The 20,249-nt window shown below is 49.6% G+C and overlaps 1 protein-coding gene across 4 annotated transcripts in view; it reads right to left on the bottom strand.

Moving 5' to 3' along the window:
* LOC120906655 (serine/threonine-protein kinase tousled-like 1) overlaps window positions 1–20,249 on the bottom strand; it is a 76,415-nt gene that overhangs the window by 17,112 nt on the left and 39,054 nt on the right. The window contains exon 1 of one of the 4 annotated variants that reach the window (XM_040318489.1): window positions 17,155–18,428. The exons of the other annotated variants lie outside the window; for them this stretch is intronic. Coding sequence (XP_040174423.1) covers window positions 17,155–17,370 — 216 coding nt within the window. The 5' untranslated portion in view covers window positions 17,371–18,428. Of the gene's footprint in view, window positions 1–17,154; window positions 18,429–20,249 lie in introns of those variants that run through there. 4 annotated transcript variants of the gene reach the window in all.

The following is a 20,249-nucleotide window of genomic DNA, read 5'->3' as shown; positions in this document are numbered from 1 at the left end:
GTTCCGTTAATCAAATCCTGTGCAAGATGATGGCTAGTTCGATTTTATTGACCACCCCTCACCCTCCCCCCTCCGCCCCACACCCCTTGTAGCAAGATGAAAGGGAAAGTTCAGGTTCCGGACACCTCACCCGACAGCATCATCACCATAACACGATGACGCGCGGATCTGGCAAGTGGGCGCGCCAAAATCGGCCGCTTTGTTTAAGTTACATTCTTTGTGCACATGTGTTTGTGTGTGTGTGTGTGTAAACCATCCATTTCCATCCCTTCGCGTCACAGCGACCCTTCGCCGGCCAAAAACCCGACCACTGACGCAAATCTCGCCGCATGTGTGCGCCTGTGTGTAGTATCGAGCAGAAGAGGCATGATTGAGGGGTGGTTGTGAACGAGAAAGAGGGGTGGCGAAATTTTGTGTGTTTTCTTCTGTTTGTGTTGCCCCGTTCATTTATTAACTGCGCAAGTGGGTGTGTATATGTGTTAAGTTGTGCTGGTGAGTTCCAGATTTTGATGTTACTTCACTTACTTTTTCTCATTTGAGTGATTATCGCGGTATGGTAGAGTTTAGTTTTTTCTTATTCTTCTTCTTCTTCTTCTTATTCTTTACATCAGTGCGAGTTCCACATTTGAACCAGAAAACCACCCACCACACCGCCATCACCGTCCGATTAAATACCGTGCGGTGACGCCTTCTGCCATCAACCGTGGAGAGTCTAGCCTAATTGAATAGTTGCAGCGATTATGGCATGCCGTTGTTATCACGACCGCTAATGCTATAAAACAACAGACACACACACGCCACAATCATCATCCTACTTAGACCAGCACGAGCTTTTATTCGCCTCCGCCTTTACAAGAGGGTTTTAAGAAAAGTAAGATGACACAAACATATCCTCGGCACATACACAAGACACATCGGATTCTCATAGTTGGACAACCCAGGTTCGGGAAGACGTTTTTGTCTATATCCAACCCCCCCCCTCTCTCTCTCTGGGCGTCCGCCATTTCCCATATCTCTCATTTTTGCAAACCCAATTCGAAACGAAACGCCCACACTGCATGGTCATCCCTGGTGCAGACTAGTGGTGGGAGCTCGGAATATCGGGTCTACTCGATTTCGATTCCGTGTTCGGAATCAATTCCGGATCCAATTCCGGAGTTGGTTCCAGAGCCGATTCCGGAGTTGGTTCCGGAGCCTATTCGGGAGTTGGTTCCGGAGCCGATTCCAGGATCGTAATTGGCTCTGGAATCAGAATCGTATCCGGAATTGGAATCGACTTGGGAAACGCAATTTGCTCCGGTAACGGTATTAGTCTTGACCCCAGAAATGGAGTTAGCTCCGAAATGAGAATTAGTTTTAGAATTGAAATAAGAACTGTGGGAAGCGAAATAAGTCCGGCAATCTCCATGTGAATAGATCATCTACAAGTAAATTTTGATTCTTTACCGCTATCAACACGTAGCATCATTGGACCCAAACGCCTATTCCTATGTAGATGCCGAAACCTACTCCGTTTCGAAGCCAATTCTGATTTCGGAGTCAATTCCGATGTCGGAGCCGATTTTGATTCTGGAGCAAATTCCGGAGTCAATTCCGAAGTCGGAGCTGATTCTGATTCCGGATCCGATTCCGATTCCGATCTCGGAGCCGATTCCGGAACCAATATCGGAACCAATTCAGGAACCAATTCCGGAACCGATTCCGAAACCAATTCCGAATCCGATTCCGGACCTACTATCCGAAATCGATCCTACATCACTACTGCAGACAGCACACGCAGTAGTGTACGATTATATGGGGCTTAGTAGCAGCTTCTAGTGGCATTGTCAGTGGGCTGTTTACAGACGTCACTCATCAGATTGCACGATTGTGTTGTTAGCAATACGACGCAACAGTAATAAGGATGATACGATATTTTTCATCTTGAATAACAAGCATATTGTACTTTGACAGCAAATTATTCTCTCAATGACAGCTGTCATCGATCATGACGCGACCACCTATCTGCGTGTTTATTTAGGTGACATCATAAAGCTAACATCATATTTCGTAGCAAAGACCAGCAACTGCATGAGCGTGTTTTCTCGTGAAAGAATTAAAACAACGGTGTCAAACACAAATGTAGATGCACTAATATATTTGAAGTAGTTGCCTGTGTGCCTGAAGTATGAGCACGATTGAAGCTTTCTCCATGTCGAGCCGGCAGTGACCAAATGGTAATGCATCATTCGTTCGCCTGTTCACCCGTGCCTATTTTTCACTCCTTACGTAACGACAGCCATCGCCCCAAAGGTAATCACACAGTCTCTAGCACGCCCTTCTTACTCTGCGTTTATTTGCCCATGAAACAGAGCTCGGCACAGAGGGCGCAAAAGTCGTCCAGCAACAAGGGGACAGGGAGGGAGTGAGCCCCTCCTTTTACGCATTAAATATTTGGCCAATTTCCCCGTCGCACCAACGTCGGGAAGCTAATGTGTGCTGCAAAGGCATTGTTCTAATCCAGATGGTCTCCTGCCGCTTCTGCGTATGTACGCACACGCTTCGATTAGAACCCACGGGGCAGTGAAATGACGCATTCCGGAAAGGGAGGGAGGAGAAGCATGGTGACCAATTTCTGGTCTATCAAAATCCGAGAGGGGGCGGGAAATGTGTGGGCCCAACCAAAAACGCATCACTTCACGCTAGACACGCGGGAGCTGCTGATGCTGCTGTATATACGCGTGGGCAGTGAGCGCAAGAGCAAAACGGAGAGCAACCATTTGCCTACCTCATCCCAAAAAACACCCTGAAAAAATCCTTGAGGTTCACCCACCGACCAAATTTTTCGTGTCGGACCGCCGGCGAGACGACAGTGAGAGCGCAGATAAGGTTTTACGCACAAAAAACCCTCCAAAAGTACTTGATTAAAACGCGCAAGAGGCCGTGTTCTGTCCAGCTTACCGAGGGGACCGAAAAAGAGAGAGAGAGAGAGAGAGAGTGATATGGAGAGACAAGAGAGCGAAATGTAGGCTCTGTTTCGATGGCGAAATCAAAACGCATTAGTTGCCGCTTCGGCAGCCTTCAGAGGATATGGCTCGGATGGAAAAAAGATCTGTTTTTTTTTCGAAAAAGAATACAAAAGCATAAACAGAGGAAAACAGAGCGCAACAACATCCTTCTTCCAGAGCCCGCACATAAAATGGTGGCATGTTTCATATGCAACAGAGCGAGAGAGAGAGAGATAGAGAGAGTGGAAAAAAGGACATCAAGGACAGCGAGGACACAAAGGGATGACGGGCGAGAGGCCAAAGAAGCAACGCCCGGGCAGAAGGCAGGAAGCGAGCGGGAAAAGAAAAAAATCAGGCACCGCATACCACACACACACGAAAGCGGCCACATGATTTTTCCGCTATAGAGAAGAAACGGGGGACGAACATTGACCGGAGGGAGCGACGAGAGAAAGAGAGAAACCGGCCGTGAGGCAGCAAAAAAAAATCGCACAAGGAAGGAAACGGGACCGGTATATCCTGTTTTCGTAGGGGCGCGCGCATTTTGCGGCCTTCCGAGAAGGATGATGATGATGATGATGATGATGATGAGGCTGCTCTGTCGCTTGCTGTGGCGGCTCGCGCGAACCATAACCATTTTTCCGACCTTTTTTTTATTTTCCTTCTTGTCGCCCTTCCCCCAACGTACTACTACTACTACTACCACCACACACACACACACACAGAGAGACAGAAGGAGCGTTGTGCTTGTCCAAGAGGGCCACCACCACACCACACAACCCACACCACGTCCGCCCGGGAATAGGTTGCTCTAATTTTTATTCAAAGAACCAGCTTGTTTGTACTGTTGGTCGCAAAACATAAGTGGCTACCGAAAGCCTTTCAGGATAGAAAGAGAGAGAGAGAGAAAGAGAGTAAGTGAGAGAGAGAGAGAGAGAGAGAGAGTAAGTGAAAGAGATAGAGTGAGTGATAAATACTCTTTCTCGGTTCGTGTTATGTACACACATCTGTCGCATTGATCCTTTGTGTGATCCTTTACGCAGGAAGAGAAATGAACACACGCGTGTACGTACCACAACAACGCTGCCACAACGACACACACAAGAAGGACACACTCTAGCTTGCGCTTTACATGCGTTTCCGGAAGGGATATGACTTCCGTGCCTTCTTCAGCTGACGGAAAGAGTGAGAAAATAGAGAAAATGAGAGAGAAAGAGAGAGAGAAAGAGAGAGAGAGAAAGAGAGAGAGAAAGAGATAATCGTCCTTAGAGAGTGAATGAGTGTCTGGGACAGAGAAATGGAACATCTTTGCATACACCACCACACCACTATCTCTTTCTCTCTCTCTCTCTCTCTCTCTCTCTCTCTCTCTCTCTCTCTCTCTCTCTCTCTCTCTCTCTCTCTCTCTGTACGTAGCAGCTTTCCCATGCTCAAGAGTCCTTTTTCCCGAGAGGGGTTCGCCGTCTCATTGCATCGCAAAGAGAAATGTCCATTTACGCTGGGATGTACCAAACAAAGGAGAAACACACACACACACCAGAGACATTTTTCTTCTTCTTCTTCTTTTTGTAGTTTTTCTGCTTTACAGGGTTTTTCGGGAGTTCTCATAGCTGTGGGACACTTTATTGACCCTTTTCTTAAGTGAAATGAACTTAATGTAAAGGGAATGGGATTCTATAGCATCCTTGTTGGACAAATCCAATAGGAATTTCCAAGCAGTCTGTCCAAAAAGGGTGCCATAGACTCCAATTACCATCATATGAGGTTCATTTCCCATAAGAAAGAGTTGATGAAGTGGCCCACAACTATGAGAACCCCTGGAAAACCCTGTAAGGCGACACACAAGGATTGCTGGTAAGATGCTAGAGGTGATGTGTGCAGGGATTTTCTCGCCGAAACAAACTGACTGAGGGACACATTTTTTCTGAGATACCGCTGTGTGATACACATTCGCATCTTTCTATCATTTTCATACCATTTTTTCAGTTAAAAAAAAAAACAAAAATGCTCCATCGCATTTTGTGAAAATGACACATGTGCGCACATGTGAAAAGGATATCTCCCAAACTCCCCAAGTAACCCAGCGTAACGTTGCGTTATACACACACGTTACGGTTACGTTACAGTACGGAGCACACAAGTTGCACACACCAAAAAAAAAAACGAAGCGATTGCGCACCTCTCTCCTAGCTCCCGCTGGAAGTTATTTTAATAACAAAAAAATGGAAAGGATACACCTTCGTTTTAGAAAAAAAGGGCAGAGAGAGAGAGAGCGAGAGAGAGAGAGAGAGAGAGAAAGCAAATATGCCAAGGATACACAGCGTGATATCCTTAAAGCAACGGATGCCGGAGCGCTCACGGAAAACAGGGGAAAAAACCCAGCAAAACGGACCGCTCGTAAGGGGGCGAGGGAAGAGCAGGGCACTTGCTACTGACTGGCCTGCCCTACCGCTGCTTTCGCTACTTTCTCGAGCCACTGCGTTAGACACAGATCGTCCGTATCGATTTTAATGTATGCATGTATAACACACACAAAAAAAAAATGCGGAAGCCACTCAAATTTTGACCAATTTTGGCAAACACACACACACACAGCAGCGCACACTTCATTGCTTCATGCCCAGTGGAAGGGAGGTGGGAATGAGCATATACATACATACACACCGAGACACACCAAAACGGTATAACCATTTGGCAAAGAAAGCAAATATGGAGGATGCAGCAAAGTGAACACACAGCCATAGAATGAAAGCAATGCTCCGCGGGGACTGCCGGCGAACATTCCACGCGCGCTCTCTCTCTCTCTCTCTACCTCTTTCTCTTCTGTGTCTCTCTCTCTCTCTCTCTCGCTCTCTCATTGCGTACAGTGGCCACCAACCCACACCAATCTTACCCTAAATGCAGGCAATGAAGCGTGTAGGTCCCAAACAGCGGCGGCAAAGAAAATGAGAATGAAATATAAAGTACACCACACACACACACACACAGCGAAGCAGCTCGCAAAATATGCAATTCCGCTACTGCTCTTCCCGCTTTGACGTTGATCCCGATCACCCACCTAGATTGAGCGCGCTCGTTCGTGGTGAAGGGGCAATTTCTTTCCACCCTGTTTCGCTCTGGACGAACATATCCGTCCACCACCTGCAGAAAACGCTCTGTTCGGGCTTTTCTTTTGTGAAACCTAACAACCACTTCACGATGCGTGTCTGTGTGTGTGTGTGAGAGAGAGAAAGAGAGAGAAAAAGAGAGAGAAAAGATGGCTGCCCAAGGAGCATTTGAGAGGGGGCGAGGTGGGTTGGAATGGGTTTCTCATTCTTTGGTTTTGGCGTGTCCGTTTTCAGCAGTTCACCAAGCGGCAACAGCACCTTTTTTTCTGCCCTTACTGCTTTTCTGTCTGCTTGTATGTGTGTGTGTGTGTGTGTGTGTGTGTGTGTGTGTGTGTGTGTGTGTGTGTGTGTGTGTGTGTGTGTGTGTGTGTGTGTGTGTGTGTGTGTGTGTGTGTGTGTGTGTGTGTGTGTGTGTGTGTGTGTGTGTGTATTTATGTTTTCCAGAGTGCGGCGCGCGCGGCCATGGTAATATATATATACATTTTTTTTTTGCTGTCTATAACTGAGCCTCTGTTGGTCGATTGCTTTTGGGCTTTTAAATCTTGGCGTTTTTTTACTGTTGCCTTTTTTGCTTTTTTTTTTTGCTGCCATTCCCATCTGCAGCCCATCTTCTGCCCACACCAAGCAGGTAGAGCTAAACAAATAAAAATAAAATAAAATAAAACAACCAGAGTGTTTTCGTGCGAGCGGTGCTTCTCTCCAGCTGGTGACCCTCGCACCCCTAATGTCCCGGCCCTCTGTGTGTGTAGCGCATACATTTTCCTCTTTTTTTTTCTTTCCCGTTTCTAAGTTGCGTGTCTGCTTGAATCTTTCCATTTTTTTTTGCTGCCCTCTGTTTTCACAGTACTGCTTGCTTGCTATTTGTTTGCTATTTAAAACACGTACAGAGAGACATATAACCTGCTGCGCTCTATCCGTGTTCTGAGAGTAAGGTGTCTTTATTTCTTTTCTTTCTTTTCTTTTTGTTGGTTCAAATCGAATTTTATCGATGCCCACACAGAGAGTACTGCTTGCTGTCTGCGCTCACTAGAGGGCGCTCTTTAAAGCACTTTGATTTGTGCGGGGATTTTAGTTTATCTTTTTCGTGTCTTTCCGCAACCAATTGAATCTCTTGTTGCGGGCAGCATCAACAACATCCCCCCCCCGCCCCCCTCGGGGGGGATGGTGGTATGGACAACCAATCCCATCGTCAACCGGAGCAGCGCCGGAGAGTTAAGAGCTACGAACAACAAAAATTAGCCTATTAGACCCTTAACCGACCGTTATTAAGCCCGATCACAAGCAAGAACAGACCATTTGAATTCCCTCGCTTTCTTGTTGAAAGAGGCAAAAACGAGGCATATTGATCGATGTCCGACACACACACACACACACATACAGTGGCGGACACATCGATTTCTAGCGTCAATATGCACAACACGAACCCAATTGAGCTCTCCGGTTTGCATCGAAGAAAGAGGCGGTGTGTGTGTGCCGCTTTCCATAATTTTATTCCCCTTTGCCAGCCCTGCCTTCCCCTTCTGTCCACTCCCATATTAGGGTTTATCAAGAATTTATTTATTTGCGTTCCAAAGCAGCCCGAGAACGTTGGGCGGGGACGTTTTGGGTGAATCCCCCACCCCCCTCTCTACCCCCTTTCCCACCGCCAGCCCAGGGAGCCACCGCTGCATCCCACACACATACACATACACACACAGACACAATTTATCTCGTCACCAGGACCAGGGAGGGAGGGAAGGAGCACACGGAGAGGTTAAAACGCGCCCTGGTAACGCGACCCTGCTTTGCTAATGGGAGGAGGGTTGATAAACGCGGGAGGGGGGGGGGCTCACGCGGGCTCATGAGATACACAGCGCGACGGGCAGGCAGCATGTTTACCGCGCGGCCCCCAAACGGGTAAGCGGTTGGGAAAGGGGGAAGGTGCATAGGGCAAGGAGAAGGCGAAGCTTAGATAGTATGTGCTCGGGCACGTACCTATAAATATTAAACGCTATTCGCTTGAAGTTTGTGTACACGCGCGCGCGCGTCATTTTCTGTTCCATTTCTACCGCACATCGCACCACCCCCACCCCTCAGTCATCCCGCTCGCCCCCCCCCCCCCTTCGCTCTCCTTCGCTGCTGCCTGTTTCGACACGGGTATGACACGGCTTCCACGAGACATCCACCCAACAACACCCCCCCTCTGGCGAGGTGGCGAGAGTTCCCGGGGTGGAGGTGGTGGCGAAAGGGGTGAGGTGGAGGCGTGCAGTGGAGCAGTAGCAAAATGGCAAACTAATGGCACGACCGACAGCACACTCACAAAATGGCCGTCATCGACCACTGGCGCTTTTCTACGGTGCTTACCACTCTCTCTCTCTCTATCTTTCTCTTTCTTTCTCTCTCTCTCTATCTGGCTCTCTGTATGCCTCAACCTCCCCGCTCCCTCCCCGCTCATGCTGCAGTCATCATACACATCCACGTGATCAAATGGTCGTCGGCACCGGCACCGATAAGCTCACACACAACTCCGAGTGGGAAGGCGGAAGAAGTGGGAGGCAAATGGGGTGAGGGGTCGAGGAAGGGAAGGGTGAGAAACGCAGACAACAACAACAACAACAACAACAACAACAACAACAACAACAACGCACCAAACCAACAACAACAACAAAAAAACTACAAAAGTTTTTTGGGGAAGAAACGGAGGACGGGTGGATCGAGAACCGAAGAGCTGAAAGCGAAAAAATCCACACCAGAAAACAGACAGCACAGCACACATACACTAAGTGGCCCAACCAGAAGCCCGTGAGAAGAAGCAGAAAACAAAAATCGATGGCAAGGCAATATAAACCCCAAAAACATACACACCGAACAAAACAAAAAAAAGGGTTCTTCGGGCGCCTACTGGCCCCGGGGAAAGGTCCCAAGCGTGGGGAAGGGAGGAGAAGAAAGGAAGGAAGTACACAAGCTGCTCCAAAGACGGCGGATTTCAAACCTGAACGGAAAAAGGGCCCCCCTTTTTCCCCGGCAGGGGCCTCGGGTTTTCAATTTTTCGGGTTAGGTCTCATGTGTGCGCGCAAAATCACGCGAAGAAAGAGATGGTTTGAGGGAGGGGAAAGGGCGGGGGGGGTGGGGGTTCAGAAGAGAAATTAATAACCCCTCCGAGCTTCAGGACAGGAGGCAACAGGAGCAGAGGTCGTCGTGTGGTATGTGTGCGAGACCGCGCGCGTCCGTAATTCCCTACGGTGCACACCGAATCTAGAGACATACAAACACGGACGCGCACACTGACACTGCCAAAGCAGCAAAACCAGTCACCACACACCGGGGGCCCGCTTTCGTCAGGCCGGCCCGGCCTACTACTACCTGCCTGCCCGTGCTCTGGGTCTGATTTATGCGAATTTTCACCTTCGTATTTGAGATGGACCTTTTTTTTATGCTTGCTCGTGCTTGCTTGCTTTGCCTTGACTCTGTGCTCACACTCGCGGGACAGCCCTTGCGTTTAGGGGAAAGGGGAGGGGGAGATAGGGGATGGTAAAAAAAACAAAACTGGATATTTCAGCAACGCAATGTCGAGAGGCGCAAATGAGGATGGAAGAGGGCAAGTTGGTGGTGGCGGCTGCTGCTGCTGCTTGCTGATCGTTCAAGGACAGTCCGAGACCATTATTGAGGTGAGGTTATGATACAGGTGTGCAACAATGCGGCTTGTGATAAGGCAAGCCAAGAGTGTGTGTGTGAGAGAGAGAGAGCACGCATGAGAAAACAAGAAACAGAGAAGGAGAGAAAACAGTTCCAAATCATCTCCTTCCTTTGTGGCCTTTCGTTTATTGATCCGCTTGGAGCGCGGCAATAGAAGACAACGCACCGAGAGGCTACAATTTAATACCAACAAAAAAAAACACCAATGCAACGCTACTTCTTCTTGCCACCTTTCTCCTAAGCAAGCACCGTGAGCCGCCATCTTGGATTGGGGAGAAAAGACACGCCGGTGTACATCTCTCGAAAGGTGGTCGCTGGAATCGTTTTTTTTTTTTTGCCTACTGTCACAACAATCGTCCTGGGCTATGACAAGTACGGCAATTACGTCACACGTGAGTGTATTAGTAGTAGTGACACCCCTGTACCATGCGTGGACAAACATTTGCATACACACACAATCGACTCGACTGGTAAAAGGTCATGTTGTCCAACGACACTTTTGCACACACATAGATAACTGCACAACTTTGACAGCTGTCATGTTTGACAGATTGCGCTATATAGTGACGTTCGGGGTTTGTTTACAATTGTATGACCCAAACCCAAAACTCACTGATCAACTTTCGCAATGACGTGGGGATTGCGTTTGTATTGCCTCTTTCTTCCAGCTTCTGCGCCACGTTCCCTTCCTATTGCCTTCTATTTCTATTCTATTCTATTTCTCTCCATCGCATCACCATGAGTATCTCTTTCATTTTCACACAAATGCTCGGGGGGGGGTCCTCTTCCCGGTTCAGTGCACAACGGGCGAAGCACAACGCGCCTAAGCGAATGTCAAATTTCCAATTCTCCGGTAAGCGTAAAAGGCGGCCCTCGGTAATAAGGGTCTTTGCCGTTTTCCAACACCGTGCCGTCGGTACTCGGATTCCCTCCCCTCCCTCTCCCTCTCCATACCCTCCCCCCTTTCTCCCGCGTCTAACAAAACGCGAAAGGGAAGGGACGGTCGAATATCGGAGCTAAAGCCCATGGATAGTCTCATTACATTCATCGCTGCGCTCCCGCAACACCATCCGACTTCGTCTCACTTCTTCGACTCCCTTCGTCTCTCAACCCACCGAAAAACCGTGTTTGCCGGTGGAAGTTGCCAGCGAATCGAGACTCGACAATAATTAATTCAAACCTTTATACACTCACACGCACAAACTGAGAATTGTGCAACGTGTGTGTATGTGTGTGTGTGTGTTCGCCTACCGGAGCTAGAGATTGGTACGGACTGTTCGGTTCGACTGTTTTGTGGTGTGTCAGAGAACGTGCAGGTGGGATGATGCTCATTTCCCTTCGTGACCCTGCTCAAAAACGCATGTTAGTCTACACTCGTGTCCCTCGCCCAAAACAATGGTCACATCGAGATGAGATTTCTGCCGCGTATGGAGTCGTGTGCGAGTCTATGCTGCAACAACGCCACAAACCACACCACAGAGGACAAAGAGCACTAAAGCATGCCTTATGGAAGAGCAGAGTACACTAGCAGGTCCTAGCGAAAAGGGGAGTCTGTAGTACCTAAAAGCAGCACCCCGGACACACGCACACTCGCGCGCACGCACTCGGTTTACAGATTTGAAGAAACACACCATGCTACCACGGATAAAGTGGACCTTTCTTTCGCTCTCTCGCTATAAACATCGTTGGTGTGAGCTCCAGTTTCCTTCGGCAAGCCCAAGGGAAAGAGAAGATGGAGAGAGTGCGGGCAATACGTTCCTTCGACTGCGGATCGCGACACTCTTTTCCACAAACGAACCTTTGTGGTGTGTCCCTCCTTCTCGTGTTGAGTGTTTGCTGTATTCGCAGGCCTTCACTCTATCACCAAGCCTCAAATCGTCCAGACTCTCTCTCACTCTCTTCCTTTACCTCCGTCTTTCTTCGAGCAGGCACCGCCGCTAACAGGCTCCAAGAAGATGAAAATAGCAACGGTATGAAAAGTAGCAATAAACTTCAAAGATCTTTCTTACAAATTCAAATCACATGAAACTTTCTTATTCCATGTAAAGATTATTTAATATGCATCATTCCTAATGATTCTTTCAACAAAAATGTTTCGTAAGGATTCATTCTAGTGAGATTTTTTCTTCTTTAAAGATTCACACAACCAAAAGCTTGCTACAGGATTCATTCATGCGAATCTTCTGTTATTAGTGATTTGAATCACGAATCAATTATCCAAAGATACATGATTTTGAAAACATCATCAAATCTCTGAAGACTTCACGTTTGCAGTAACCATTCCACTGACGAAGGGATCCAATGTGATTCCTTTGAAATTCATGAATCTTTTGAAAATCACACTTTTGATATTCAGGTCACTTTTGAAATTAATGAATCTTTTGAGATGCATGACTCTTTTGACATCAAGGACTCTTTTAAGATTCATGACTCGCTTGAGATGCATCTTGTGAGATACATGACTCGCTTGAGATGCATGACTCTTTTGAGATGCATGACTCGTTTGACATACTTTCAGAGACATGGCTCTTTTCAGATTCAAGAATCTTAAGAGATGGTGAATCTTTGACGAAGCATGCACCTGAAACATTTAAGATGGAGACCCACGAGTTCCAAAGCCTCTGTAAAACAACAACAACAACAACATTGCAGATTCAAGAGTATTGATCCTCTTTGAAGATTCATTTCAATTCATGAGTCTGATTGCCAGATACCCATCTCTAGCCGAGCGATGCCTTAAAAAGCTCGCTGGCTGAGGGTTCGGAAATGAAAGGTATTTACGCTCTTTCTCTTTTCGGTTTGGCCGAGTGTTTTTTTTTTTTTTCTTACTTCTCCATCAACTTCCTCCAACACAACCGCCCTCCCCCCCCCCACCCTTTAGACAGTTTCCTTTCTTGTGCTTAGTTTTCTCGTTCGAACGGTCGCTTGCCGCCGATGCAAAATCATATGCCCCCTCCCTCCCCTTTCGTTCCGTCCTCACTTTCCAAAATGGATGAGCCCGCGGGGAGAAGGGATTGGCGGTTTCGGACGGTCACACACCACTAAAGGGCAGGTACAAGAACCGATAACCACACTTTATAATTCACTCGCTGGAGAGAGGGAGAGAGAGAGAGAAATAAAGATAGAGAGAGATAGCGAAAGACCATTGCAACCGTGCGTAAGAAGGAGAGCGAACATAATAGCAGATGAATTGGGCAGCGGCTAGAAGAGGACCGCGGTGCACCGTTTTGCTCCAAACCCAATCTCATGCAAAGCCGCCCAGGCACGACCGTCGTGATCCCGGGGGCTCGGGCACCATTTTTACCAGGGCAACAGGAGCAGCAGCAGCAGCAGTAGAAGAGTGGACCTGGGAGGGGTTGTTGGTGTGTGGTGGTGGGGCTGGTGGAGCGCAACGAAACCCGTGAGAAACCGGAGGCACACAGCCGACACGGAGGAGACTGGGATGATCCACAAAATCTTGTTTCCCTTGTTTCCCCCGTTGTTCACGCGCGCTCTCGCTTGCTCGCTCTTTCTCTCTCTCTCTCTCTCTCTCTCTCTTTCTCTCAGTCTTTTCACACACTAAAGCAGCCCTGATTTTGCGTTCGCCGGGCACACAAAAACCGCTACTCTAAAAACCCCGAGAGCCGAACGCACAACGAGCGGGCAGCGGAATGGGTGGATGAGGAAGAGGAAGAAGGGGGGGGGAAGGGTGGTTGGAGAGCAAGAACACATTTCACACAAAACCGGGCGCGACAAGCGATAGAAGAGGCCGCACGTCGATGAAATATGTACCAAAAGCCCCGAACAGGGAAGATGGGAGGGATGTGGGTGGGAGGGGGGTGGTTAGGTAGAGGAGGTTGAGGTGGAAGTGTAAAGCATATAGCCGGAAAGAAGGTGAAAAACGGGAAAATCTCAAGGAGGGTAAAGAGGGGAGGGAGGTGGGGGGGGTGTAGGGGCGGATGACGGACGTAGATTCATCCCCATCACCATCCCTCTCCATCCCTACGTCTGTTTCGAGCGCATATGTGATTAGGCTTTCAGTGAAGTCCACCCAACACTCCCCCAAACCCCCCCCTCCCCCCCCCTTCCCCTCACAAAGCGCTTTCGATCTAGCCGCGATTCACCACCCAACAATGGGGATGTGTTTATATATGTGTATGTGTGAATGTGTGCGTGTCTGTGTGATCGGCTGTTTGCGAGCCCTTGTATTCACCCATCCATCCCCACCGACATTCGCTAATGGCCGCCGCAATACTTCAACTCCCAGAGCCATGCCCCCCTTCCCCAACCCCCCCCACTCCACCCAACCACCCACAATTCGATGGAAAAGCTCGTTTTGTCTACAATCAAACTAGGCCTCGGAAAGTTGCAGCCCAGTGGTATAGGCGGAAGGGTGCCAGAGCGGGAAAGGAAGAGCAAGGCTGCTGTAGGCACCCACCGACACCGTTGAGGCACCACACAGCCATGCGCACTCGGGTGTACACGGGGTACGTGGCTCGTGTACTGCTGCAAGTGCAGTTATTAAAAGCCCCCTCCCGCAACGCACACACACACACACACACACACACATACGGACACGCAAAGCCTTACCACAAAGGCCCGATGACCATCGTCTGGCAAGGTATTGGTCCGTTCCGCCTCGGTCCGAGGCTGGGACGGACGGGCGGGTGCGTGGTGATGGCTTTTCGCGATTTAAAAGCCCAAGAACACACACACACACACACACAGACAGAGCCTTGCGCACACGGACTCTGGAGACTTTTCCGCAGCACCTACGCGGCGGTGAATCTCTCCTTAGAGCAAAACAAAAAAGAAAAAAAACGGATGCGCCTCACAAACACAAAAGCCCGACGAACTCTCTCTCTTTTCCAGCAAACGAGTTGACAGCTCGCGCCGGGCGAGAACTCTGGCAGGATGTGTGGTAGGGTCGTCGTTCAAAGGATGCGAGTCATCATGCCCAGAACATCATAGACGTGTAGAATTGGGGCACTGGAAAGCCTTCCAAAAAAATTTTTGAAAAATTTCACCAGACTTTTCATTTTTGAATCATTTCACACTTTCGACAACCTACAGGCACCTAATATATGTGTGCGCTACATCCCAAAAGCAACGGGACTATAGCAATCTTCTGCTAGAGTGTCTAGACTCTAGAGTTTGCCAGTCCGAGCTCGTTTACAGCGGGAGGTAGGGAAAACCTGGATGCTCCCGTTGCTCGATAACGGATACGCTGGAGTGGGAGCTTTCGCCTCCATGTTGCTGGTAATGTGGTGCCGCCTCCCATCTGCTTTCCTCCACACGATATTCTATGCCTGCGGAGAGGAACGGGAGCTAATAACTTTTCTCGTCTAAGCGCATAAGACTTCCCTCAAAACCATGCACCCCAAACGCTTCTGTTGTACTGCGAATTTCGCTGACGTCCGCTTTTGGTTGCTTCTTGTGCGCCACCATTCCTAATTGAATATCGCCGTCCGCCCTTAGTCATACCACACACGCACGCACACAGTCAGCCCACGCGACACTACCATCGCTGACGTCAGAGCGACAAAGAGCGCCGTTTGTGCCGATAGAAGACGATACGGGAAGGTGCCTGAAGCTCGAATCATACACAACACCCAGCGACCCAAGGACCCGAGTGAAGAGAAGGGCAGATGAGATGAGTGGAACAGTTGGCAGTGGCAGTGGTGGTGGTGGTGGTGGTGGTGGTGGTGGTGGTATGGATGGTGTGTCACTGCCCACCTTATTTGCCTTTAGGTCCTATTTTTGGACAGTGTAGGAAGACTACATTGTTTTACACCTGGTAGCGAAGCGAAACTTCACTGTCCGGCTTACCGACCAGTGGTGTATGTGTGTGTTTGTGTGTTTCGGAACACTCTCTTTGCTCTCTTTCTATTGCCACTTCCGCAACAAGCACTAACAAGCATCATCCGCTAGCGCCTATCGCTCGGAAGTTGTTGGAGCATCCAAGAATTCGCGGAGATTGGCGCATCTCTCAGCAAATTCAAAACGTTCCAGAAACGGAGGGCCATTTTTCCATGAGACACGAGTGGAAGCACGCACGAAGATGATCTGATCCCCCGTGGCGGCACTACAACTTGTTGTCCTTCTGCCCTTCTTCCAGCTCTCTGTCTCTCTGTCTCTCTCTCTCTCTCTCTCTATAGCACAGACGTGCATCAAAAGCGTGACGGATCGTCAGTATCCGGGCCTAAATAGCTTTTTCCCCTTGCTAACCTCCGCCTCTATGTCACACTGGTTACTAACGGTTCGAGTGGAATATTCCAGTGTACCGCCGCCGCAGCCGCTCCCACAACCACCACCAACACACCCACCACCCAAAGGGTGGAGGGGGAGAGGGCACATCAAATGCAGACCGCCGTACCAACAACAAGGCACGAAAACACACCAAAACAAAACAGCAAAACTATAATGACCCCCGTACATGCGAGAAAGAGAGAGAGAGAGAGAGAGAAAGAGAGCGGAATATATATATACAGTGTAAGTAAGAGAGAAACAATCGCTTCTCTTCGCACGCGATGATCCCCCGTTCAGCCACCCTTATTTGATTTATTTCTCCACTCCGGCCACAGCCGGTCTCCAACGCACAAAAAAAAAAAAACACACACACACACACCCGACCAGGTCGATGATGGCCCCCTGTGCGACCCCATCATCTTGCGGGTGGTTAGCCGCTGCTTCGAGAAAGAGAGAGAGAGAGAAGAAAAAATGGAGATTGCATGAATGGTTTGACGACCAAGTCCCCAACCAAGTCGACGGGACAACACACGCTTCTACCCCTACCGCACACACACACACGCACACGCACACACGCAGTGATTTCACATTCCTCGCAAAAATACCTCGATCGACACAGTGCTTGCCTCCCAACCCATCGCTCTCGCTCTCTCTCTCGCCCCCCCGTCGCTTGTGACGCGTTTGAGTCTCTGCGTGTTTTGCTAACAACACAGCCCACCGCGAGACTGTTGTTTCAGCCGCAAAAATCTATTCTTATCGTCCGCTAACCCCCCCCAACCCTCCACTGGCTTGTTGCGTGATTGAATCCCCCTCCTGCGCCCCCCCCCCCCCTGCCCAAACCAGCAAAGCCCGCTGCGTAATCGATCTTGTTACCCCCGATTTTCAAAAGCACGCAGGTAAGCAACCGCGACCATTCAAACACCCCATGCTACGGCTGTCTTTGTCCCTTTCTCCCTTTTCTCGCTCTCTCACTCTCTCCCTCTCTTTCACTCTTGCCTTTTTTGTTTAGCGCAATGGAGAGTGCGACCACTATTTGCAGGAGGATTTCTTAGAGGACACACAGCAACAAACCGACCAACAAAATGGTGAAAATAGAGCACTGTCATCGCTGTTTCACTCACTCACTATTCACCCCATCCCTTCCATTGACTACTCACATAGATGTAGTACGAGCTCAGCATGATATCGTCCAAGCTTCTCTTTGGCAGCGGTTCTTGATACTGTTGCTGATAGTAGCGTGATGGTGATGAGCGCTGTTGTGCCTGCTGCTGCTGCTGCTGCTGCTCCAGTTGTTCTTGGCGCTGCGTTTGCTGCTGCTGCTGCTGCTTCTTCTGCTTCTTTGGTGGCGATGGTTGCTGTTGCTTGTTCTTCATTGAAGCAGACTAGCTGGGTGGTGGGATTTGATCGCTGTGCCGACGACCGCTGACCCTCTCTCTCTGTTCGCATGTGCCCCCCACATTCAACCGTTTGCAAACCGAAAAACACATACACCAACACCACCTATTTGCCTATCTAGCCCTAAAGGGGTGGTAGCTCTACTCCTATCTGTCACTCACACGCACGCACTCACAAACACAGAACCACAAACACGCACCAGGCGCACTCTTGTTTCTTGACCGACGTTAGGACCGCTACTGGCTGCTGCTGCTGCTGCTGCTGCTGCCGTTTGATAGTTGAACACTGGCCCGATAACAGAAGATGGTTGAGGACGCATTCGCGCGGACGCCCCCTACACAGGTTTTCCCCAACGCTCCAAAAAGTTGATCTGGCCCGCAGCACGCACAGGCGAGAAACCCGGAGACAATTTCCTCTTGCAAAACTGCTGCCCTCCCCCTAAATCTACACTGTGTCTCAACCCGAGGTTGCTGTAGGCCCCACACACCTCTGCCGCACTTTTTCTCGCACACCTGCGTTTGGCTGAGGTCCATGCACACACACAAGAAACGCTCGCCGCAGCTAATCACAGGCGAATCTGAACGCCCCAGCGCGAACGGCTCTGTATGCCGATGTGCGGGAGGGAGTCGCAGCGCGGTTGTGTGTAGGCGCTTCGTCTTCACCGTCTCTCTACCATCCGACGACCGAACGCGGGGCCCTTTGGGCCCTTATCAAAGTGCGAAGACTACACACGGGTGCTGGCGCTGTCCTACGCCATCCCGAGCCTGCCGGGATACGGGATGACCACGGAATGCGGCCGTATAGCGTTTGTAAAAAAACACCGAGCCACACGGACACACGCACACACACACACACACAGACGCGGAAGCACCTCGCGATCGCATGTCGCGAACGCCCGAACACCGAATGATGCACCGTCGTTCCGAGGCGGACCAACAACCAGTGCCAGTGTCTACACGGGCGGGCTACTACCAGACCACCCACCCCTTTCAACACTTCAATCCGATTCTTTACTGCTTAGTGCGAGTGAAGAAAGAGAGAGAGAGGCAGAGAGAGATAGAAAGAAAAGAGACAGAGAGAGAGAGAGCGATATATAGAGCATAAAAAAAACCAAAACTTAGAGAGAGAAAAAGAGATTCCAGGGGAACAGTTTGCTCAACTCACCGCCAAAGACACTAACCCGCATAGAGTGGGGGGGGGGGAATGAGAGGGTTTTGCGACCTTTCATTCATGTCTTCTCAGATGTTTCACAGACACTCTCGCTCACCAATCTATTCTCGCCCGACCGTCACACGGCACGCACCACTCTCTCTCTCTCTCTCTCTCTCACACACACTCAGGGAGGGGGCTGGTGGAGGGGGGGGGGGTTGAGAGTGTTTGCCGGTCTTGACGCAATGCTATCATGCCACCAACCACGTCCCAGTGGGGTGGCTCTGTGTGAGATCCCTCCATCGCCTCTCACACAGGTTGCTCTTCCCTTCTCCGGGAAAGGGGGGGGGGAGGAGGAAGATGATGTTGAATGTGCAAGCGACGAACCCCGCGCGAAACCAAAGAGGAAAATTGAGTAGAAAAGTCTTCCCCTACTGCTGCCACTCACTGCACATACACACACACACACACACAAACAAAACAGTTCCCAGTACTAATGCACTCACACATACATACTACTGACAGTTTGTGAGGGATTTGTTTAACACAAAAAAAAAAATCCTGCACGCGTCACCCGTTCATCGCGATAGAACGATGATGATTTAATCCGAGCGCGCCCTGAACCCCCTCCCCCGCTCCCTCCCTCCCCCCCCCCCCCCATTTAAAAGCATTCTTCCCTAAACTCCCGCATTGGGGCAGTAAGAAGCGACGAACGTTTTTACAGGGGTCCGCCGCAAGAAAACCCAATAAGAAAAATCCTCGTGTCACAGGTTGCTAAAGGTCCAATTGGAATTCGCATTTCCGTTCGCTAGAACGCGTATGAAACGGCTAACAACAGCAGTGCCCACTCTGCGGAACAAAAACCACAGCGAACAAATACACACCACGGGGCGAAGAGCATACCACACAACACTCTAATTAAAATGGCAATAAAATGGCGACCGTGCGCGAGGAGGGTTTAATGTATTGGGGGATAGCCAACACACCTTGCAAAGAGCAAAGAGGAAAGTAGAGAGGAGAAGAAAGAAAAAACCAAACGCTGAACATAAGCAAAGCAACGGGGCGAGCGAGCTGTCGATATTCAACGGGGCGGCTCAGGGAAACCTGCTGCATATCCGTCCATTGCAAGCGAAATTGGAGAAAGAACCGAGCAAGACAGAAACCGTAACACAGCCAGGCCAAATGGATAACGCGCCATTTTGAGTGCCAGCTACACTCCCGTAGGGTTTTGTGTGGAAGGTCATTGTACATAATAATGTTTCGGAAAAGTGTGCATCGCAGCAATTTGCATACGGCGCATTCTAGCGCAAAGAGTCGGGGGAGGGGAGAGTTCGTCGTCTGCGTGCATTCCTTTTTTTTTTTTTTCTTGACGCCGAAAGTAGCGGTCCATCCAAAGTGGAACTTTTTTGTGGTTAACATTGTCTTCCCACACAAAGTGAACCACAAGACAGGAGGAAATACAACCAGCCGCTCACTAACGGCCATATCACGAGATGATAAGCGAGGAACGGACGCGCGAGCCTAGACCGGTTGCATGCACTCACTGACGCGGTACGTTACACGAGCGAGGCGACATATTTGACCGGCACCGAGGGAGAGGTTAGGTGAAAGTACACTGCACCAAACCAGCGACAGTGGCACACACCGGATGCTCGATTTGTGTCCCACGCCTCCCCCCCCAAAAAAAAAAAAAAAAAAAAAAACATCG

The sequence above is a fragment of the Anopheles arabiensis genome, chromosome X (assembly GCF_016920715.1).
Source record: "Anopheles arabiensis isolate DONGOLA chromosome X, AaraD3, whole genome shotgun sequence".
Taxonomy (NCBI): domain Eukaryota; kingdom Metazoa; phylum Arthropoda; class Insecta; order Diptera; family Culicidae; genus Anopheles; species Anopheles arabiensis.
The sequence above is the reverse complement of the archived record's forward strand: the minus strand, read 5'-3'. Positions and strand labels throughout refer to the sequence as shown.